The sequence below is a fragment of the Elaeis guineensis genome, chromosome 5, assembly GCF_000442705.2.
Source record: "Elaeis guineensis isolate ETL-2024a chromosome 5, EG11, whole genome shotgun sequence".
Classification (NCBI taxonomy): domain Eukaryota; kingdom Viridiplantae; phylum Streptophyta; class Magnoliopsida; order Arecales; family Arecaceae; genus Elaeis; species Elaeis guineensis.
This window is the reverse complement of record NC_025997.2, coordinates 21,934,824-21,959,723: the sequence shown is the minus strand read 5'-3', so window position 1 is coordinate 21,959,723 and position 24,900 is coordinate 21,934,824. Positions and strand designations below refer to the sequence as shown.

General features: G+C 35.6%; 1 protein-coding gene and 1 pseudogene across 2 annotated transcripts; both read right to left on the bottom strand.

The window, feature by feature from the left end:
- Positions 1 to 1,432: 1,432 nt before the first annotated feature.
- On the bottom strand, positions 1,433 to 9,349 carry LOC105045133 (uncharacterized). Of its 2 annotated transcripts, none has more exons than XM_010923289.4 (7): positions 8,851 to 9,349; positions 7,720 to 7,917; positions 7,312 to 7,584; positions 5,362 to 5,464; positions 4,590 to 4,708; positions 3,033 to 3,209; positions 1,433 to 2,239 (listed from the first exon to the last, which is right to left on the bottom strand). In XM_010923289.4, the coding sequence occupies exons 1-7, from the start codon at positions 9,142 to 9,144 to the stop codon at positions 1,496 to 1,498; spliced, it is 1,908 nt and encodes a 635-aa protein (XP_010921591.3). In that variant the 5' UTR covers positions 9,145 to 9,349; the 3' UTR covers positions 1,433 to 1,495. The 2 variants fall into 2 exon arrangements, with proteins under 2 accessions (XP_010921591.3, XP_073113799.1); XM_073257698.1 differs by lacking the exon at positions 8,851 to 9,349 and adding an exon at positions 8,036 to 8,156.
- A 3,751-nt stretch (positions 9,350 to 13,100) lies between these two features.
- LOC105045167 (fumarate hydratase 1, mitochondrial-like) lies at positions 13,101 to 24,548 on the bottom strand (annotated as a pseudogene).
- Between the last annotated feature and the right edge of the window lie 352 nt (positions 24,549 to 24,900).

The window sequence follows — 24,900 nt, the reverse complement described above, 5'->3', positions numbered from 1 at the left end:
CATAATTAAGGTTTTTATGGTTCTCGTGGTAAGGTTTTTCTGCAGTTCGGAGATGCTTTCTACCATGTTTTATCTTGGCCGAAAATGTTAGATTAGTGCTGATGATAATTGTATACTAATTATCATGGATTTTAAAATCTAAGTGGTATCAAATTTGGTATTGAAATTTTTATTTATTGATAATCATGGGTTTTAAAATCCAAGTGGTATCAAATTTGGTATTGAATTTAGTAGCAAATTATATATTGTTCATGGTCCTTAAATGGTACATTGGGTTACCATTTATACCACTTTTACTATATTGTATTATAATGGAACAAGATCGATAAGACTAAAATATAATTTAATATAGTAGAAAACAATAAAAACTTTAAAAAATAGAATCTATTTTTTTTGTTTTTGTATGTGTGTGTGTGTTTTTTTTTTTTTTTGTCCATGCCATAAGCATGTACTTAAAGAATATCCTTATGTATTAGTTTCTTGTATGCATAAATATCCAGTTCTATTTGAATTTAATTTAATTATTTTATTTTTGCACATGCATGGACTTGCATGTATTTTCTATACATGCATGCAATTTTTTATGCATAAATATATGTACATGCTAAAAACCTAATTTTTTATGCATAAATATGTGTACAAGCTAAAAATCTAATTTTTGTATAAGTGAATCTTCACATACATAAAAATCTAATCTTATTTGAATTTAATTTAATAATTTTTTTGGTGTGCATGGAATTGTGTGCTTTTCTTTGTGCATGCATGCAATTTTTTTTGGATACATAAACATATATATGTAAAGAATTTATTTGCATACATAAAAATCTAATTTTATTTGAATCTAATTTAACTAGTTTTTTTGTTCATGCATAGAATTGTACATTTTTTTGTGCATGCGTACAATTTTCTATTGTACGTGAACATGTGCAAAATTTTTTTTATTAACATAACTTTCAAAAACATCTCAATTTTCTGTAACTTTTTCTGTTTCTTCAAAATTTTGGAGAGGTCGAATTTCTCTTTTCTTTCTATTTAATGGGTATATGGATAGAGATTGGGCACATGCAATGATAAAGGATTTGAAGGACTTGTCATGGATTCAGGTAGTAGGTTCATCATTTCATAAAATATGTTCAAGTTATCCTCTTCCTTTTTTTTTTTTCTTTTTCTTTTTTTTTTGAGTCACTAAGCAACATACGAGCCAACGCACAAATGACAAGCTTGGTTGGACCGCTTACTGTAGATGCCTTGGTCAATCCTGATACTCCGAAAGGACTCAGTCATATATGATATCATGTGGGACCCATCCAAGCATGGCTGTGGCACAAGAACACACAGCCATGATAGGAAGGCTAGACCTCTCCAACGCACATCCGAGCTGGATAGGATCCAAACTCCAAAAAGATACAGATGATAGAGATTATAGGAACCGTGAAAGAAATGATGACTGCTTCTATTGCATGCTTATAACAACAAAACATTGTTTTGCCATTTTTTACAGTTCCGGATCTGTACAATCATCCTCCTCCTTGGCAAGCTTGTCAATCAACAGTTCCATTGTCTTCTTGTACATAGGCATATAATGATCATTTATCATAGTCCTGGAAAGCCGGATCTTACTGTATAATTCTCTAGGGGTTTCATAGATACCAACATTGCATTCATCAGGGATGACAGCAACTGGTTCAGCATTCATAGCTGGCAGCGCAACCATGTGCATGATCCTGCCTGGTGGATAGAACTGATGTCCCTCCGAGGCATCCGATGACATGGGTTGCTTGTCGTCTACTGTTTTTAGCATTGCATTTGCCTCTTCAGTTATTTCTTTCATCACAGCAGCTTCTTCTTCCTGAGCTTGAGCATTAGCACCTTCATCCTGCCTGTCAAGCTCCTTTTCCAGGTCAGACCACAACTCGCCTTCAGTCATTTCTTCTGCAGCAGAAACATTGGTTACTTGATCTGCCTGCATTAGCTCCTCTTCCTCTATTTCGTTAAGGTCAGAACCCCTGGATCCGCTGAAGTGCAGCTCATCCACCAATGTGTCTCCGTTGCCATGATCAATCAAAAGAGACTCTGAGTTCCTTCGAGATGCAGCATGAGGTTCCAGGGAAGTTTCCTGTTTAGGGCTTGCAAAGGTACCAACAGCACGGCGACGTGCACCCATGCATGACCAGGAAGAGAATGAGGATCGGCTCCTAGCAACAGCCTGTGCAACATTCTGTGCTTGTTTCATCATCACCTGTGAGTTCAATGTGGGGGGAAGCAGAACACCAACGTCAAATAACAGAAGATCCAATTAAAGGTTCAAATGTTATCTAGCACCAAGCCAGTTTATTCTCTAAAACAAAGTATAAGACTTCAATAAGTTGAGTGGGATTGGTACAAGACCGTTCAAAAGTTTAACCACAAAGGAGTAAGAATTATCAAATACAAATCCTTTCAGGGTGTTATCCAAGGGAGCTCAAGCCAAGAAGAATAACAGAAAATCCTTTCATGGTGCTATCCAAGGGAGCTCAAGCCAGAAAATATATAAATTGATGATAAATACAACTAGCGGAGAAGAATTATCAACACTACATTGGACCAAGTTAATATGTCTATCATCATCAGAAAGTTTTTAGAAAACATGGTATCCGAAGTGGATTGAATGCATTGATTTCCATACCCCAAAAATGAGGCATGAAATAAATAATAAAAAAAGAGCACCATGGTTAAACAACAAAAGAATAACCATATTTAGTAACCATAACCATCAATTTAGATCAGACCTGATGCAATCCCACATAATAAATTCCTACAAACATATATTTTCATAAAACATGAATGATCATTCAACAGAATAACTAAAAATTGCAACGAAGTATTCCTTTATATATTCTTTAACCATGAATCAACTACATAAAGCAGCTAGCACTAACCTAGCAGAAGGCCACCTTTCACAAAGACCTAAGTTTCAAACTCAATTATCTGCTTAATTGACATAATTTTGACTTAGACTATGATCTCTGTAATAGCAAGAAAAATCCTTTTACCTGAGTTTTGCTGGAGACAGGGCGTAAAAATGCACCAGCACCTGCAACCCTAGCTCTCGCACCAGAAATAGATGGTAGATGAGATCCTATAGCAGATGCAGAACGGTAAACAACATTCAAAAATCTTGTGCGCTGCACTTGATCCCTCAGATCATTTAACCACGATGATGCTGTCACCTGAATAAAATAAACAAAAAGTGGATGACGAATTATAATGTGAGAAAGAGAGTCCTGAAATCATTGTGTAAGAGTCAATGTCTAAGAATGCCTGATGAAATTGGATACAGCATAAAGATTCTATTATGTAAAAGATATTAATAGCAGCAAAAAAACATAGTATGGATGAACTTCATACCAAACAAATTTTCTTTTAACTACATCACTGACACACTTGAAGCACAAAATCAGAATCCTCTCAAGGTTTATGCATCAATTATACTGGTGCCATTTATGTGCATCATCACTTTTAATTTTATATCAAATATTCCAGATCTAAACAAAAATACAATTTAAATATTGATCAGAACTAAAAGCAGATCTCACCATGCTTCATATATTTTACATGATGCAAATTCAAAAACCAGGAATGTTGCTGAGCTTCATCCGACCCAAAGCCATCCTATTTTGCTTACAAACTGTGTTTAAATTTAATGAGTTCAGATATGTGATGAGTCTTCAACCAAAATTGCTCCTCCTTTATTTCATATAGTACAAAATAGCCACCCCAGGAGACTCAAATCCAACATACTTTGGAATACACAAACCCATGCATGAACACAGACAGACAACCATGCATGAACACAAATTTAATTTGGGTGAATATTTTTATATGTATTAATAGGTGAATCCTGTTATATTAAAAGATGTACAACTTTAACTTGGGCCTAGTTTCTGCTCAAGCTTCAGCTCAGGTAGAAGAATCTGATGGTCCAGGCTAAGTCCTTATCTGTATTTCAGGCTGGAATCTTACCCTTGACAAATCAAGGGCAAGATCATGCTGCAAGGCAACCAGGCCAATTACAGGCTCTCAACATAACTACTCATAATTTTCATCTTGTAGTTTCCATGACATAGTTAGGACAAATTATCTTGGATTTTAATGGTACCAACATATAAAGGCAGCTTTCACTGAACAATGTCCATCAACCTATAATTGCAGCAGAATTTTTAAATTATCTGTCAAGATTCAAATCATAACATGTAAAAAGAAACTTCTTCAAGCAAGATGAGCTCTACTACAGATTTCTTAAAACTAAAAACAGAGGGCACCATTGATCCACAACATGAAAAACCAGTGATAAGCATGTGGGTGTCATTCGGGGATTAAATGGACATAAAGTGACATAAAATTATCATCTTATGAACAAAGACAACACAATGAGGTTAAAAAGCCCTGGATCAAGTTCCAAATATGTACATTAATTCTCATTAAACTTAAAGTCAACTGAACACAGAAGAAATGAATCAGATTATAAACTACTAAAGCCCGTATGGAATGCAATATGTAGAAAACTCAACTGATAATAAGTCAAGACAAAGAGGAAGACATGGAGGTACCTCAGAGCGAAGATCATCTACAGAAGCAGTTGAAAATGTGGGAACCAGGTCAGAGCCATTAATGACAGTAGTAATGAAGTGCTTGCCTGATTCTGCCAAGTCCCATGTCATGCATGCAGCTGACAAACACCAAATAATACTCAATTAATCTTGACCTTTACAGAATTATAGGTTTTGCAGACACAAAAACTAACTCATGTGAATTTTTATAATAAAAAGAGCCAATGACCTCAAAATCAAACATTGTGAAGAAAACCTCAGCAGAAGCTAAATGAAAATTTTCACAGGTGCATCCAATATATAGAAGCATCAGTAGACATGTGTTCCAGACTTAGGCGATTAATTCACCATAATAACATTATAAACAGTAAACAGGCGCACAAGGGGAAAACAACTGCTTTCCAGTTATTAGTAAAATGAGGCCATAAAGCATAAGAGAAAAGGGAAAAGGTAAAAAATGTGAAAAGGTACTGCCAATAATTCCTTAAAGTACTTATCTAAACTTAGCTAAACCAATACAAAGCTTTCTGGTCCTTTTGGCATGTTCTAGGTTTAAAAAAGTTCTCATAACAAGGTTTTTCAAAACTAAGACAACAGGGTGATATAGTACTCAATAGAATAGCTTCCTGAAGTTTCTAATTGAATGAATGATGATACAAAATTTTGATGAAGAACAAATGCTTAGTTACATGCAATTACACAAAAAACAGATGTATCTATATAAATATGTAATGGATCAAAAAAGCAATGACAGCACTCAGAGGATACATGCCTGGAGCAAATGCAACACAAGTACTTGTAGAAAATTCTTTGTGTTCCCGAAGAATATATGTTAAAAGTGCTGCAGTGCCACCACCCAATGAATGCCCCACAATCTGGCAATTAAAACAAAGAGTAAGATCACTTGACATGCTGTAAATAAAAGCATAAAATCTATAGAGAGCTGTGTGTGCAGAAAAGAATTCTTTACACAAAAGCATCTTTTAGTAATAAGAATACAGGAACTGAAGAAACTTCGTGCCATCCTCATATTTCAACTCATAGTCTACGCAAAAGGTTCTTCCTCATATTTCTCTTAGCATCTTGATTCATAAAATGGTGCTAACTAGGTGGTACTCCAAAGTGATAGCCTCATTAGCTTGCCCTGGCTATATAGTGTGTAATAGGATGCATGAAGAAAATTCCGATTGAATTAAATAGCAGCATTTTGCAAACAGAAATAATTAGGCATTTTAAAATGGTAATTAGAACAGCTACTTTGCATGGATCAGTCTTCTGCAGTAAGCAGCTACAAGGGCATATAAAGAGAATGACTAAATTGAGTGTGTTAAGTGGATGTTTGTCACATCTAGGAAGACCACAGCTCAAATAAATGCTATATTGGAGCCTCAGATATGTCCCCAATAAGAGATGACATCATGAAGGACACTGAGCTATGGACATGGTAATGAAAATTACATCCGCTAGTGAAAGGGTCCGAAAAGTAGAGAGGAAAATTTAAAATGAAATGCAAAAGGTGTAAAGATGGATGCAATGTTGAAAAATTTGTGTAGCATATAAGAGAACCCAAGTAAATGAGAAAACAGTAACTCTAGCTGCCTGTACTTATTACACCTGAAATTGTTTGAAAACGTGGCCATTCATTTCATTTTCCAAATTTGTGATGTGCTCTTATATCATCAATTTATTTGCAAAATAGAAAGCATTCTATTTCATTCTGGTTAAAGGTGCAGCCAAAAAAATCATTACATGATATATGCATCAATGTATAGCTAAAGATGGTCATATAGCTGAAGTTTTCATGACTCGTAGTTCCCACAAATTACATTGTCAAGGTAACCTGAACTCCATTATGTTGCAGTTTATAACATACTTCATGAAAAATCATGGTTAAGAGTAATTGTCTCTCCCCCCCCCCCCCCCCCACCCTCACCACCTCTTTTCTATTTTCATTCCCTAACGAGACCCTGTACTTTTTCCCCTCTCCCTTCTCTCTTTTGTATTTTGTTTCTGTTTGTGCGCTTCTTTTTTATTCCCAAGTTCCTCACTCCCTTCTATTCAACAAAAAGTGGTTGTGGTCATCCTTAGAGCTCTCGCTCCATTCATTTTCTATCAGGATGAGGATGAAGGAACTACGATTAATACCCAAAGTGGAAATTTGCGAATGCAAACAATAGCCAGACATGTTTGGCTTCTGTATTGCACCTCTGAAAAATCATTAAGCCACATAGTGATTCTGAATCTAATCATTGATATGGATCCTACAGGCCCACCCCACTGCTCCCACCCCCCCCCCCACCCAAACCACACACACAAACAAAAAAAAAAAAGGAAATAAAGTAAAAAGGTGTCATAATCCTACATCTTCATAACTCTAGAGTTACCATAGTTATCACTCTTAGAGCATCTAATCAAATAGGTCTTATCTCCCTTCATATTATCTATTCTATGGATATCCTTCTCATTTTCAACCTATTGTACAAAAAATCATTATATTATGCAACAAACACCCCGACATAAATACAATAAATTTTGTCAACCTATAATTATTCATTTAAAATGCTAACAAGATGTATAATCTAATTATAAAAAAATTACTAAATAAATATATAGTTTCTCACAAAGGATTAGAATTCAGGAATATTCCCACCTATGATGAAGTTACAAATTACAGAAGAAAAATCTAGAATTTGAAGTCACAAGGAAATCCAAATAGTTATACCTTGACTTTGTAATCTGGATTCTCGCTAACTGCTTTAAGGAGGCATGCAGTAGTACATCTTGAAATCCAACGGGCTGCAGCAACCATTCCACAGTGTGCATAACCCAAGACTAGTTTGCTAACACCACCCTCATCTAAAACTGAGTGGTGAAAAGGGACCACAGCACCTGTTGCAGCAGTCAGCGTATCTTTGATGCTATGAGTCCCCCGAATTAAAAGAAGAAAACATTTGGAATTTTTATCACATAGAATTGTGAAGGCAGGCTTCAAAAGCTGCATATAATGGAGATAGGAGAAATGACCATAACTCTGATGAAGATAGCTAGAAGTTTGAAATAAATTAACATCTAAGCAGTCATTTTTCCCCAAAAAGAAAATATCTAGCAAAGATATTTAATACTTACGCACCCCCGCCTTAGGCTCTTGAAGAAGAACATCTTCTAGGGCATAGCCTGCAGACTCCAAAAAGACTGGGAATGATTTCTTTGAGAAAAGCATGCACAGGTTCAATAACCTTAGGAGATGAATCAGCTCGGCCATAATTTCAGGGCCTTTGAGTTGTACGCAATTACTGCCAGCATATGTACTTGCAACATGCAGATTGCCCTGAACATGTATGTAATAGGTAACGATGTGATGAAATTTTGCACAAGTAACATCATTCAATTGAAGCAACATCTACTTCAGCAATACATGTTATGCTATAATAAGGTCATGAGTCTACCAAAATAGAATGATGTTCGAGATCTGTGAAGTCACTTAAACGCCAGCTGAGCAATTAACTGTTTGTATGCCATGCAGCAAATAGATTCTTGAGACAAGATGCTGCCAAAAGCGGACTTGCCAATAATAAAATAATTTCTTAGTTTCATGTCTTTTATTTGAATATCAACTAACTTCTCTTTTTTTAAAAAAAAAATTGATAACATAAGAAACTACACCAGTCTTCAACTTAAGAATGTATCCCCACAATGTAGAAAAACTTAATCAAACCACAGTAAAATCCATGAATATGTATTAACAACATGTATAAATTTACACAAAAGAAAATAAGGCGAATTATCTTATAACAACTCAAAAGAAACAACGAACAAGGAAAACCTCATATACATTACGAATTATATCATTGAAGTCGACATCCCATTAAAAACAAATCAATATTATCCATTACAAATTTGGGCTCCCAACTATCACATTACATAAACCAATTTAGCATCTCCTCCTCTTTAGTGCAACTGACATTAAGGACCACAACAATCTACCGTCAAATAATGAACAATCTTTCTAAAGTTCATAAAATTAAGGAATTTAGGTACTGATATAAAAATTTCATTTTTTTCATAATAGTTCCAAATAATATTCAAAATTGTTACTCTCGACATCTAATTCTGTTAAAAACTTAAAATTATTCGTAATGGAACTCCACACAAAAGAATCAGCTCTATCGAAATCAAAAGATTGATTTAAAAAAAAAAAAAAAAAAAGGAGATTATGGACTGATGCAAGAGTCCAAACAGCCAGATCCAAAAGCCTACTTACCTGCCGCCTCATGAGATATTTGATCCCGAAGGCCAAATCCCCGATCGGCCACTTCCCGAGCGTCTCCGAGTAGGTGAACCGGAGCGTCTCCGCCAGCGTCGCCACCGCCTCCCGCCACGTCGCCGGCGGCTGGGCGGGCCCCAGCCGCCGGGAGACCCTTCTCCTCCCCGCCCTCCCCAGCCTCGACACATCCCCGCGGTCCTCCTCCGTCTCCTTCGCCGCCAGACGCCTGCTGAGAACGAAGTACAGCAGCATCGCCATCCCGGCTGCCGTGGCCATCGTTGCCGTGGCCATCGGAATTTCCGCCAGGAATTCCTTCCAAGATCCCGATCGGATATCAAATCAAGAGAAATATTCCCATTTCTTGGAGTTTGGATCCCGAATTTGGGAGTGCGAGAAAGGACATAGTTCTCGAAGCCGTGGGGATTGGAAGTTTGGAAGCTAGCTTACGGGCACTTAATGGAATGAAGCGGCCCTTCCCTTCCAATAATGTCAAGAAAAAAAGTGCTTGCAGAATTACTAACCTGACCTTTAAAGTTAATGGTCTCGCATCTTGCTGCCTTGGGCTTTCTCCATGACCATAAAGACCCTATCTTATTATATTATTATTATAATTATAATATATAAACTTTTTTATCTAGTAAAAAAATATTCAGTTAAACCCTTGTAGATTATTTTACTAGATTGACAATAAATAAGGATGCCAAATTGCTCAGGCGCTGCGTATTTTGTACAACGTTGCAAGATCTGGACTTGAGCTTGAGGCAAGTTTGATTTCTGCTGCCCTAGCGTATTTTGCTAAATTAAGATTTTTATATGAATATAAAAATCCTATCTTTTATGTTGTTATTGCATAAAATTTTATATCTATTAAAAGTTTTTAATTAAGCCTAGTAAGCCAATCCTAATATTAAATTACTTATTATTTCTGATATCAAATAATATTTTAGATCATATGTAACTTAAATAGCAGCGCTTCATGCACCTCACACCCTCTTCTAAAATTTTAGTAATATTTGGCTATTTACACATTAATTTTGGTATCATAGCACTAAATTACAAACTTCAACCAGCCCTGTAAATTGTTTGCTTAATGAGGGAGGTGGGGGAGCGTGACAGCTGGACGCATGGATTTGAGTTGCCAAATCTCAAAGAAATATAAATATTTCTTTAAGCTGCATTACATGGTATAATTGGATTGAAAACTAAAATCTGAATGAGGAAAATAGTATGGCCTCTCCTCCGCCCTCCACCGAAGGCCACATCGCATCATTCTCCACCATAACTCCAACAAGACGCAGCTCAACCTTGCGCGAAGGCCCGCAATTTGTTCTATTTATTAAAAAAAGATGGTCGGTAAATTTTCTGTCTTCTAGTGGCTGGATGCGTGTGGGAACACATCCACTGCACCGAGTACATGACGCACGACGAGCGAGCATCATTCCAAATGATAAGGTCAAAGTTTTGTAACCATAAAAAAACCAAAAAACGTTGGGGGGGGAGCCGCTGAAGCACGACGTGGAAGAAAAGCTCGTAACGCCGTGACGTATCGGGATCTGGTGTCGCATGCAAGCAAGGCCACCTTAGCTTCCTTTCTTTCACTTGCGTTTGGTCCGAGGTTTTGCTCCTGACTAGCGCTATGCATTGAGCTGAAAATTCTATAAAAATCAACCTAACTGGTCAGCATATATCTTCTAAGATTTGTATATAGAACATGGGTATGATTCAGTCCATTCAACAAGATCTCTTTTAGATTATTTGATAGCCACAATATATTCAGATTGTCAATAATTTAAAATGAACTACTGAATTGCTGCATTTGATATATTTTTTTGAATGATAATCGATATTATTTTTTATGAGATAATTTAATTATTTAAAAAAATAATTATTTTTATTTTTTTAATAATATTATAATAAAAAATAAAATTATAGATTTGAGATGATATCACCTTGCAACGATTATTTTTTCCGTGGCCCAGTCCCCGGGCTCACACTCTTCGCCTCGCGCATGAGACCATCGCATCCAGAGAATGATCAGCACCACCAACCCGACCCCCACCATCGATGGTGATCCACATGATTGTCATCCCTACAAACCTCGCGCTAGTGGCACTCCTCCCTCTGTCTAACCTCGATGGGGCCATCACCGACTGCTGCCAAGGCCGCCCCACCGGCCTGTTGTAGAGGCCAATGTTCCAGTGAAGATGGAGGAGTGGAGGTTATGAAGCACAGCATCGGAAGATGGGACTCACCGGCGAGGTGGTTGAACGACATGTTGAATCTCTCCAAAATGCTGCAGTTGTCAACGCTGGAAGGATGAACCCATTAACCCATTCCACGAGAGATCCCATTGGTGATTAACGGAAGCACGGTGAGCTCCATCGAAACTGTCCGATGAGCCGATTCCAACCAAGCTTAAGCTCAGGAGCTTCGAGCACCTGCCAACATCGATGCGGATTTCGCCGTGCAAATTGTTGTCCTCCATCTGATCTTATAGAGATTTTACACCCGGCCACAAATTGAGAATCTTGCCATACAAATTACAGGAACTCGCCAACAAGATTTGGAGCCTTGGCATGCCTCAAATCACCTCCGCATCCGCAACAAGATTTGGAGCCTCGGCACGCCTCAAATCACCCCGGCAGTGGCTGCCGGAGGCAGTTGCCGGAAACATTGAAGAACTCGAGCCTAGGGTAGTGCCCAGATCGGTTGGAATCCCTCCCAATAGATTTTTGCTGCTGAGGTCCATGTAGGTGAGGTTGGCAGCGAGCCAACCTAGAGGGTAGAGGAGGCGGACCTCGTGGAGATAGTGCCGGAGAGTTTCGATGGGAGAGGTCGAAAGTGGTGACCTCACCGGCAATGGAGCAGGTGACACCGCTCTAAGAGCACCAGGGGGCGGGTCGGCAGAGGTGGTGGAGGGGTAGGACCAATCTTGGAGTGAGAATGTGGGTCGACGGAGAGGACTTAAGAGAGAGGAGGGCGAGGAGTGGAATGGGGGCGCTGGCAGCGCGATGGCGAGGAGGAAGGGGGAGGTGGTGGAGATCATAGTAGTGGTGGGGAGGGAGAATTTTATTAGAATATTTTAAAAATTTAATTTCATATTATCATAATTTAATTATCATATCAAATATATCAATTAAAATTTTTATAATTTTATTTTAACATTGCTACATGTATCAAACAGATTAAGAATATTACTAGTCTGATGGCAATCTATTTTGAAGGCAATCCATATTATCTTTCAAGATTGTCTCACACACACCAAATACAATCTCAATCTATTCATATGGGGTGGATAACTAATGTAATGAAATCATTTGTTTTTCCCTATTGAATCAAACTAACCCACTCTTAAAAAATTCTTTTAAGTATTGTCAATATAGGCTTGGCCCAACCTATGTCCTTGTGAAGAGTAATTCTTTATGCACCGTGTGTGGTGTAGTAAAATTGACATGGAGCACCGCCCAATCATATTAGATCACATAACATAATTAATAATGAGATAGATATTTAATGCTGCTTAACTTTTTTCTCGTTAATTTTTTCTAATGAAAATATTCTTTTCCTCGTAAAATCAAAAAAAATAGTATTATTATTTCTTAATGCCTTATATGACTTCTATGCATATACATATATTCTGAATAATATATATGAATTTTTATATTTTTATATGATACTCTATTGGTTATTATAACTTCTTGATGCCTTATATATTTCATGCATCTTTATATGACATTTAAATAATATATATATTTTGTGATGCTTTATATAGCTTTCTGTGAATATATATGATTTTCTGTGAATATATATGATATTTTGAATAATATATATACTTTCTATGTCTTTATATGATATCTAAACAATAAATATCATTCCTGATGCCTTATATAACTTTCTGTGAATATATATGTATTTTGAATAATATATATTATCCTTGAGGCGTAAGTAGTTTTTTAAGATTTTTTTCTCATACTCTGTAACCTTCAATATTTAAATAATAAAAAAATCTCTAACATCTATGTCTATAATTTTTTTTTTATTTACAAGATTTTATATAAATTTTAAATTTATATTAATTTTATTTTCTTCGATTTCTTTTTTATTAGCGTCTTGCTACAACAGCATGCATTTGCATAGCGCATGCTACCCAGTTTTTTACTCAATAGGTGCTATATAGATGGAGCTCAAGGTTCCCTGCCATAAAGTAAAAAAAGCCTGCTTCTGGCCAACGGATAGGAGAATATGTGTTAAAGATTAAGAATCCGCAGTAATGCTTCAAACTTGTTCTCTGCCGTGACAAATGGAAGATTGGTTACCTCAGCTACTGCAGCAGCAATTTTAACATCAAATCTGGAATAATATGGAAAAAAAAAAACAGGGTTAGATTATATCTGACATCACAAAGTAGTACAAATAAGTTGAAGTCTAAAAATATTAGGTAAGTACATTAACTAACATGAAACCAGGGAGAGGAAAGAACAAATCTGAAGAGGAAAGACAGAAGAAAATATACTCAATAGAACCATTTTGGCCAACAAAATACTCAATCTGATAAAAAGAATTAATCTAGTAGAACACAATATTAGGTAAGTTGGCATAGATCAGTTGGTTCCTGAGAAAATTCCGTACATCCCTCAAGCTCAAAACATCCAGAAATGAGCAACAACAGCTCATTTGACACATGACAAGACATGAACATGGCGAGGGGAAAACAAACAAACTGATGCATCATGTCATAAGGTCACCAAATTTGTGAAATTACATGAAACATGAGCGTAGAAAAGGATGCTCTTCAATAAAACATACCCTTTTTTTGAGTTTAACCCAGTTCCAACAGCAGTGCCACCTTGTGCAAGCTGCTTGAAGTGAGAGTTCAAATGAGACTGTGTGCTCAAGAAAAGAATCTATTTTGCACAGACATAAAAAATTAAGTAGCTTACCTGATACATGCGAGGTAGAGTATCTGTTACTCGATCGATGGCACATTTGACCTGCAAACAAAGTTGCACAAATTAATGATTGAATGGCTGATCGTTGATCGAGATAGCTACACTATGCCATAAACAAATTGGAAGCGAATATTCAGCAGAAGAGATATCTGTGTAGCATACCCACTGAACTCTTGGCCTAGATTTAAAGGAGTTGCATCCTGAGTATGTGCCCGCCCAATCTCGACGATGTCAACGGACTGAAAAAACAAGGCAGATAAAGAATAAATCAGGACAGAGTAACATGTCAGAATCCAAAAAAATAAAAAAGGTATTTAATATCCGGTCTCCTTTTTGACACCGCTGTAACGAATAATTCCTGTTGACCAAAACTTTGACTTCCGATCCTTCATTCAGGCTTACTGTAATAGGACGTCCTTTCTAACGCTATTCTATTTTAAAAAATACGCATCTTATCCTTTGACGCCATTTTTCCTCCTTCCTTCATCCCTCTCTTTCTTTCCGCATAAAAGAGTTTCCGGCCAGTGATAGCTCTTCCCCCAGGCAATGGCGGCACCACCGGCGGCAAAGACGACGATCGAAGTAAGAAATAAAGCTTGTCGTCGTAATAGAGGTGGCAGTGGCCGTGGCGGAGCCGACGAGTTAGAGCAAGTTCGCGAGCTCTGGTTCTCCTCGACCAACGGCTCCTTGCTGGAGACAGAGGCCGCCACCTGTTGCTCTCGCCACCCATTGGCAATGGAGGAACCGATGGTAGTGATGGAGATAAGGTTGTGCAAGATCTGTGGGTCTCGAGAATCATGCATGCTGCTGCTTCTCTGCAGGCATTTTTGTGCATGCAACCGCTGCGAGGCCTTCCTCAGTACTTGCCCCTTCTGTGGTTCCGTAAAGGCAGGCGGCGTTGAGATCTTCTCAGACCGAGGAAAGAGGTCGAAACAAAGAAGAATAGAGAGAGGGTCAAAGAGAGCCAGGGTGGAAGAAAATGACATTGCTTTCTATTGCTGGTTTCTACTGTTTGGAGGTTGCTTGAAAGAGAAGGACTCTTTTTTTCTTTTTTATTGATGCTTCGCGTTTTTTTTTTTTTTTTTTTTTGGAGAGAGGGGAGAGAGGGAGAAGGGGCAGGATAGAAAAATCATGATAATGATGGCAGTGGGAGAAAGGATTTTTTTTTTTTTTGGAGAGAGGGGAGAGAGGGAGAAGGTGATGGCAGTGGGCCGGGAGAAAGGAGCTATCACAATCTTGCATTCCGACGGTCCATATCCCACTGTAAACCCCTTTCGACGATCCGGCACTGGGTGTGGCGTACGACCTCCAAGTGAGCGGCATTGCCGTTGCAGGTGCCGGCGGCGGGGATTGCTCCTCGTATCCACTGGGTGAGCCCTTACTGGTTGCACTGCAATGATTCCTTCCTTGCAATGAGATCTATGCGACAGGAGAGGATATCAATGAGTCGGAGCCGGCAGATGCGCTGCTGGATGCCTACTCTTGCAACAAGTTCCGGATGTATGAGTTCAAGTTACTACAGTGCACTCGCATGCGGTCCATGACTAGACAGAGTGTCCCTATGCCCATCCGGGCGAGAAGGCTCGCCAAAGAGACCCTCGGAAGTATCATTACTCTGGCACAGCCTGTCCAGGCTTCCGAAAGGGCCATCACCATCGTTAGTGGCGGTCACGACGGCGGCCATGAGCTTAGAGGATCCATGAACATTCGACCAAGATGGGAGAAAGATGGTGGCCGGAGATTACTATCCGATTAAGAATGAAAAAATTCAGATTTTTCAACTGTAGCGATGACGATGGGCCGACCAGAGAGACAGTCAAGAAATCGAATTCTTGCCATCCTGTCTATACTATTACTGTCCTGTTCATGGTCACTTGTTCACCAAATGGAATGGTCGTTAAATTGACCAAATGGAATGGTCGTTAAATTAATATAGTACACAGTTAACTAACTATGATATATAGTTTAATTAACATGGTACACAATTAAATGAACACTACATATATTTAAATGAACACTGTACACAGTTAAATTAACATGATACACAGTTAAATAAATATGTTAATATGGTACACAGTTAAATGAATAATATACACAGTTAAATGAATGTGGTACATAGTTAACTAACATGGTATATAGTTAAATTAACATGGTACACAGTTAAATAAATACTGCACACAGTTAAATGAACATTGTACATAGTTAAATAAATATGGTACATGGTTAACTAACTATGATATATAGTTAAATAAACATGTTAATATGGTACACAGTTAAATGAGCACTGCATACAGTTAAATAAATAATGTACATAGTTAAATTAACATAGTACACAGTTAACTAAATATGATATATAATTAAATTAATATGGTACATAGTTAAATAAATACTGTATATAATTAAATAAACACTGTACATAATTAAATTAACATGGTACATGGTTAACTAACTATAGTACATAATTAAATAAATATGACACACAGTTAACTAAATATGATATATAATTAAATTAATATGGTACATAGTTAAATGAATACTCCACACAGTTAAATAAATAATGTACACATTAAATTAACATGGTACACAATTAACTAAACATGGTATATAGTTAAATTAACATGGTACGCAGTTAAATAAATACTGCACACAGTTAAATGAATACTGTACACAGTTAAATTAACATGGTATACAGTTAACTAACTATGGTATATAGTTAAATTAATATGATACACAGTTAACTAAATATAGTATACAGTTAAATGAATATGGTATATAGTTAAATGAACACTGCATACAGTTAAATGAATAATGTATACAGTTAACTATATATGATACATAGTTAAATGAATATGGTATATAGTTAAATTAACATGATACACAATTAAATAAATACTGTACAGTTAAATGAACACTACACATAGTTAAATTAACATAGTTACATAATTAACTAACTATGATATACAGTTAAATTAACATGGTACATAATTAAATGAATACTGCATATGATACACAGTTAAATTAACATAGTACATAGTTAAATGAATATTGCATCCAGTTAAATGAATACTATATATAGTTAAATTAATATGGTATACAGTTAAATTAACATAGTACATAATTAATTTACCACTACACATAGTTAAAATAATATAGTATATGGTTAATTTGCTACTGTACACAGTTAAATTAATATGATACACAGTTAACCAAATATAGTATACAGTTAATTTATCACTGTATATAGTGGTTATTGATTAGATAGAAGGCAGGATCGCAAGGTGGTCGAAGGTGGGGTCGCAAGGTGGTCGAAGGCAAGGTTGAGGAGGGCGTCGTCAGCGATGATGGTGGTGGTATATGATTAATTTATTATTGCATATAATTAACTGACTAATTAACATGGTATACAGTTATCTGACCATTGCATATGATTAAATAAATATGATACACAGTTAATTTATCATTATATATAAATAAATAAATATGATGCATAGTTAATTTATTATTGTACATAGTTAACTAGCCACTATATACCGTTAAATTAATATGATACACGGTTAATTTATCACTATACATAATTAACTTACCACTACACAGTTAAATAAACATGAAACACAGTTAACTGGTCACTGCATATAGTTAAATTAATATAGTATACAGTTAATTTATTACTACACACGATTTAATTAATATGGTACACAGTTAATTTACTACTGTACATAGTTAATTTATCACTGTAAATAATTAATTTATTATTATATATAGTTAATTTATCTTTTCAATTAACTTCTCCTGTTTAGGTGTTCTTTTTTTTCGGAAAGAAAGTATGATATTGAATTGGGGGCATTTTGTCTAATGAGGAGTGAAAATTAAAGTTCCATTAAAAATGGACCAAAAGTCACATAAAAAGTCGACAAGACTTAAAATTAAAATTTAGTCAACAAATGGACCGGGCGTTAATTTTCCCCCCAAAAAAAAGGGACAAGGTCATTTGTCCTCAAGAAAAATATAACAGCTTCCCCTTTAATCATAACCATATAAAAATGAAAACAATGAGGAGGTAATGGCTTAAGTATGGAACAATGGGTAGAGTGATAGCCATAAGACTTCAAGACTTGCTATCTGTTAGAATTTTGGGCATCAAAATGGACTGAACCATGGACTCTGAAGTGTAACAGAGATGAGAATGATGGGATGAAAACATGGTAAATGAATGCTAGTGTCACATAAGTAAATTCAGATCTACATAAGAAAATATTGACACAGATTTTATGTTATGCAACTTGCAACTACGTCTAACAAAATGGAAAGATATATTGCAACTAAATATTTCCATCATATTTATCGGGGGAAGATAATAGAAAAATCTCAACGTTGGAGTGAATTAAGTGGACTGTGCAAATGTTTCTGCTTGGTATGAACTCTGAATTGATCTGTACAGCTGCAGCTATGTGCACAACCTGAAAAGGAGCAAGCACATCTCTTGACTCTTGTTAGTATGTAGCCACAAAATAGTCTGCAAGACCCTGGTGTGCTTTATCAATAGATATCACATATTTCGCCAGATATAAACCACTCAAGTCACAAAAGTAATAGGATTTATTAGCATGATATATGAAAAAGTTACATGGTAAAGATGAGCATATGAAACACTAAATAATACTGTGATACATTGTGAGAAGTCCAGAACCATACGTAGTGCACTTAATTTTAATTCACAAAAATCAGATAAAGTATCTTTAGAATTTCAGGAAAGCCTCCCAACAGGCAAATGAACACAAGATGCCTATGTTACATGAACTTTTGGCAATAGCCACACATCTCACAGTGTTAAAGCATGGAACTACAGGAAGTTATAAATCATGTACAACATATAGTTCCCATGAGCACAGTAAATTTTAGTTTAGCGAATATATGCTTGCAGTAGGAAATGTATCATTTGAAGATTGGGCCCTGTTGACATGGTCATTTGGATATACAAACTTTTCACCATGTTCATGGCCAAGAGTCTCAGCTGCTCTATTTGCAGTCACCTGTATATTGAAAACAAGACCATAAGCAATCAGAAAATATAATAAGGAAAACAAACACATGATTGTCAAAAATGTGCATCAATCCACAGAAGAAAAAAACGACATTGTCATGCTGGAAGAAAATGAAAGATTCTATGATAAAACACTAAGTGATGCTCATGGCCTAAAATAAATTAGCAACCATGCATAAAACAAATTGCTGAACACGCACAAAAGTGCACATGGACACACATCATTGAGACATATAGACATCGGCTTTCGCAAGATGGAATTGAACATGATACCATTTTGTTAGGTAATGATAGTATAGAAATGCATGCTAGACAAATTTTTCTGTCACCAACATGCATGCACACACAGCACCAAGGTCAGAGTGATAGGTAGAGAAGATAGCATTAATCTGGAAGCCAGGATTGCAAATACTTACCCTCCAACATTACTCAGTGGCAAGCATTGCTTTAACTTAAGTCTAAAATCCTATGATGATAATATGGGAAAAAATTTACACTGTTGAGTGCAGAAAATAGTCTAGTCTAGAAGAAACCAACGCATGCAACAGCAGAATAACCAAAACCCAGCAGTATACTCTATGGTCAAACTAAAGTAAGCATTACAAATTGGACAATTGATTTACACCATTTTTATATTTATAAAATAAGAGATGAAAAAAAGAAGAAGACAAGTTCACCGATGAATTCAGCAAGTATGGACCGTGTCTTAAGAATTATAAAAGAACCCAATTTGGCCTTTTGTTTTGAAGTTAAGAAATGGACAGCACTGATTTGATCTATGTCAGCAAGCAAAGATGAAAAGTTTACCATGAAAAATAATTAGTTTACTAAAGAGATTCACCCCACAAAATTATAAATCAACATATATTAATCTGGCAACCATCATGTAGCATCATGGGACACCTGTGCCAGAAATGTCCAATTTGAAAGCCACATGGTTGGGTCCACTGATATCACAAGACTGCAAGAAGGTAGGATCATCCATAAAAAACCAAGGACCTCCACTGCTGTAATGGGTGAAAAGCTTTCATGCAGTGGTTTAAGGAGAATTCCTCTTTTGCAGTTAATATGAATTAATACTAACAAGACTCAAATTCTGCTTCTAGTAAGTTATTAGCCCACTAGAATTCCCTTCCAAATACTTTGCAAGGTCATCAAACCTACTAAGACATTAAACTCATTTTTCCATTTTAACACAGAATATTTTTCTTATACTAAAACCACTATGGAAACTACCATCTTTTTTTCACTTGTAAAGCCAAAAATATGTATAGAATTAGAATTAAATTTGCAAACTAATGATACATTCATCGAGAAGTGAGATATTTGGGCCCTTCAATACTAACCTCATTGGCATTCATATTGCTTTGAGTGCCACTACCAGTTTGCCAAATGACAAGTGGGAAATGCTCGTTCAATTTTCCCTCAGAAACCTTCTGGGCAGCTCGCATAATTGCATTCCCAATTGTTGGATAAGTGTGGATAAAGAAAAGATCTAGACCACTAGAATGTTAGGTATGGTTCAAAGACTAAGGATCCGTTTGCTTCACAGGAAGAATTTTACTCCCTTAGATATTTTCCTCAGAAGCTGATGCATGGATATATGATATATAAAAAAGTCATTTTATATATATTTGGTTAACCATAGGAAGTGATATAAGAAACATACTTATACTTACTAGAGTAATTTATGTTTGGTTAAAATCCTTTTTTTTTTAAAAATATTATGCAAAATATCTATTTTGTGCTTAATAAATTGTGTAAAGCACCTATAAAACATCACATGTATAATTTTTAATAGCCATTTTAATTTTTTTTTAATCTAAAAATATTTTTAAATATTTAAAATTATATACTAAAAATAATTGTTAGGTTAATTTTTTAGAGTTCTAGTAATTTTTAATAGTCAATCTTCTTTATATTGTGATAATTTTTAATTATATATTTTAGTAATTTAAGATTAACTATTAAAAGCATCTATTAAGAAGATCATGATGGATCAAGGGCATTTCTGATAAAAATTATCATAATTCTCAATCTATGGGAAAGTAACTTTTCTATGTCCCATATGGGTTTTTCTTTTATATGAAATATGAAAGACTTGTTCTATGGAGAAGCTACTTTTCCATCTCTTTCCTTTGAAACCGCCCATCAAATATGAGGTATTTTTTTATTTTTCAGTTGACCATATTTTTTCTTTTCCTTTTTCTGCAAACCATATAATTTTTAAATTAATTATATTTAGGGAAAAATGGTTATTACTATGCATTATGGGTGTAATTTTTGGGATGCCCTAATACTAGAAGGAAAAAGAGAGACACTATAATAGTGAGTTTCTATGATGTGTATATTTTACAAGATGATAGTGAAGAACATCTAGCTGAATTTTGTTACTCATGTGTTATATAAAAAATAGATATACTCTTATATTAAGATGAATCAATGCCTTGTTCAAAAAAAATGTAGAATCTAAAAAAAGATAATAGTAATCAAAATTTTAAATCTCACATGATAGGATTGTTCTAGTTTCTCTATGAAACAAGACACCCTACTATTCGATCCTAGTTATACATCTAGTAGGTATCCTCGATCTATATACACTTCTTCCTTCGTTTCTTTCATTCTTTTTTCTTCTTTCCTCCCTTCCTTCCTTCTTTTTCCTCTAACTTTTTTCTTTTCTTTTATTTTTCTTTACTTTTTTGTCTCTTCCTATATTTCTTTTTTTCTTTTTCTTCTTCTTTCTATTTTCTTGTTTCCTTCCTTCTTTTCTTTTTCTTCTCCCTCTCTTTCTTTATATGCTTTTTCTTCTTCTTCTTTTTCTTTTCCCTCTATTTCTTTATATACTTTTTTCTTCTTCTTCTTTTCTTTTATGCTTTCTTTTTCTTCATCTTTCCTTTCTTTTTTTCTTGCCTCTTAATTCTTGCCTCCTGCATGGATAGGTTTCAAAGTCCGGACTCCATCTCCCACCCATTTTCTCATAGGAACATGACAAAATGGCCGGGACTCCTGTCCGATTAGGACTTAAAATTTTGATAGTAACAAGTAACATTTTAAGGAAAAGATAGTTTTTAAAGAACATTATAGTGACATCCCTTAAGTTTGACCCATTTACACTTAGGCTCTAAAAGAAAAAAAGTATCAAACGAATCCTAAAACTTTATAAATATTGCAAAGAGCTCCAGTTGTCTATCTCCGTTAGATTACATTATAATGTGAGTGTCATCTGAGAGGTTAAATCTTATAAAATACTATACGTATCTTTTTCAGAATTTCTTGATTTTAGTGCGAAGTAGAGTGAAAGGAAAAAAGAGTCATATGATATATATATGACCATCATCTTCCCTCCATCATTCTCTATCCCTCCTCTCAATAAAACAACAAGAAACATAGATTACCTAATGAGACTTTAAGAAGAACTATAATATTAAAAGAAGAGAAGAAAAGAAAAGGAGTTGGATTCGATGCTTCCTTTAATAAGAAGACAAGGATGATGAGGTAGTGGTGGGGGCAGGGTGCATGTCTTTGATGAGCTCCACAACCTACAGCATGGTGGGCCGCTTCTATGATGACTCGACGATGAAAAGATACTCCATCCCATCCGGAGGTACTCTACTGCCTCCTTCTCCCACTCCAGCCATACCCTTAGCTTGGGGTCCACCGTCTCTATCACCCATCCTCCCTCACTAGCCTTCAGACCCATCCCATCTCCACCTCCACCTTCGACTATTCCTCCTCCCTGTCACCAACTCCATTAACACTACTCCATAGCTATACACATCTCCAATTGCCGATAGCCAGCGGCTGCCGTCGCCACTCATTATGCTCTTAGAACTCATTTATCAGCCAATGGTTTTTCATTACTCTCTTTTTTCCTTCTATATGTTGTATATATCATTATATTTCAAAGGAAAACAAAGAATGAAAAATAAATAGAAGGAAGCAGGAGAGGAGGGAGAACAAGGAGAGAAGAGAAATAGAGGTGCATGGCTTGAATAATGATTGTGATATTTATTATGTCTCTATAATCCATTCTTTCCTTCCATGGGAGAAGCATATCAATCAGCAAGAAAAAGAAGGAGAGAGAAGCTAGAGAGATAGAGGGGAGGAGGGAAGAGAGAGAGAAAGGATAGGGAAGAAGTGTGGAGTGGGAGCAGGTCTATAGGGTATTAATGCGCGAGAGATGAAAGCGATTTTTTGATGTTGGGGACCACTCCCTATTCTTATGCGGTTTTTTTGAAAAGCAAATCCCTGATGGTTAAAAAAACTTAGATATTTTGGTCATTACTTCTTTTCCATTGATACTGTTAAAACGAAGGCAGACAACTAAGACTCTTTGCAATATTTATAAAGTTTTGGGATTTGTTTGAAATTTTTTTCTTTTGGATTCTCAATGTAAATGGATCAAACTTTAAGGGATGTCGCTATAATTTTTTCTGATTTTTAATGCTAATATTGCACATATACTATTACTAAGAAATAAAGCAAAAGATGAAAATATGAATCCAAGATTATTTATGTGAAAACCATAATTATGGGGAAATAAGATTCTTGGGAAGGGACTAGTATGCATTCCACAAGCATATTCAACATATTTTCATATCCCTTCTCCAAACTAATCAAGAAAATGTAGTAAGCCCATCCACATAAATTTGTTGATAGATTAAATCTAACATCTAGAGGTAGCATAATAGAACATATGCCAATTGACTTATCTTGTGATGTTTGGTGGTTGACTTCAACATATCAAAATAGCTAAAAGTTGGCATTGTTCCCTTGCAATGATCTTCTACAACTTGGTTTGTGGGTTGTGGAAAGTTCATCTATGCTACATCTTTGTCCATATATAATAATTTATCTTCTAGATATTTGCTTTTTTTATGCCATGTCACTAAAAGACTTGGTTTTTTAACAACAAATTAACAACAAAATTCTTCCTCACTATAGAATGAACCACCTGTACTATTTGTTTCCTTTTGGATTAGCAATTTTTTTAAAAAATGTACATTAGGTCAATAATATACCAAGAATAGATCAAACTAAGTAACCAAATCTTACCAATAGAAATCCCAAATTACATTAAAAAAAAAAAGTAATCTTGAGGGATATATCTTGATAATTAATAAAAAAATCCACCTTAGTGGCATATTTCTTAAGGATGCCAAACACCCGAATGATCGGCTCGAGCATTTGCTTTCTTCGATCTCCAATATCAAATTACAAGGAAAAGAAAAAAGTAATCTTGAGGGATATATATTGATAATTAATTAAAAATATCCATCTTAGCGATACATTTCTTAAGGATGCCAAACATCCAAATAATCAGCTCAGTATTTGCTCTTTTTGACCTCCAACATCAAAATTCTATAGCATTCTCTGCATCTGAGCCCCTACAATCGAAAACAAATCATCAAAAATGCATAAAAACAAGTGAAATTATCCAAAACATCAAAATAAATATTTAAAATGTAGCATATACTTGAAAAACATCAACAAAATTGATCTACAGGAAATATAAAGGAAACCAAGAACGTAGGACAACCAAGGATCATAGGCATAAACTTGTTGGCGATGATCATGATAGGGCCAAAGGTGTTCCTCTCCTCCCTAAATGCCAGTTGGCATAGCGCCAACTGAAGCATTCCAGCATCCAACATTAATGCCATGTTGGAACTGCCAGTTAACTACTGTGATGCACTAACCATCATCATCTCTCCCAAATCCTATACTTAATTTTAAGAAATAAATATAAAAAAAATTGAGAAGTGTCATAGGTCTGGATTTTCTCCAAGCACACACACAGTACTTGCTAGTTCCCCTTACTAGGAAGAGAATGCTTGAGAGAATACAAAATGGTATTCCACTAGAAAACTCTTACAACATGTATTTAGATAGTTTGGCCTATGAAGCCTCTTCTTTTATGGAGCCAATAAATGGTTAGATAAGGATCCCACCAGCTTTTTTTCTAAGAGCTCGACTTTAACAAATGGTTAGATAAGGATCCACTATCTCTTTCTATAGCTTGGCTACAACAAATGGTTAGAACAAGGATCCCACCAG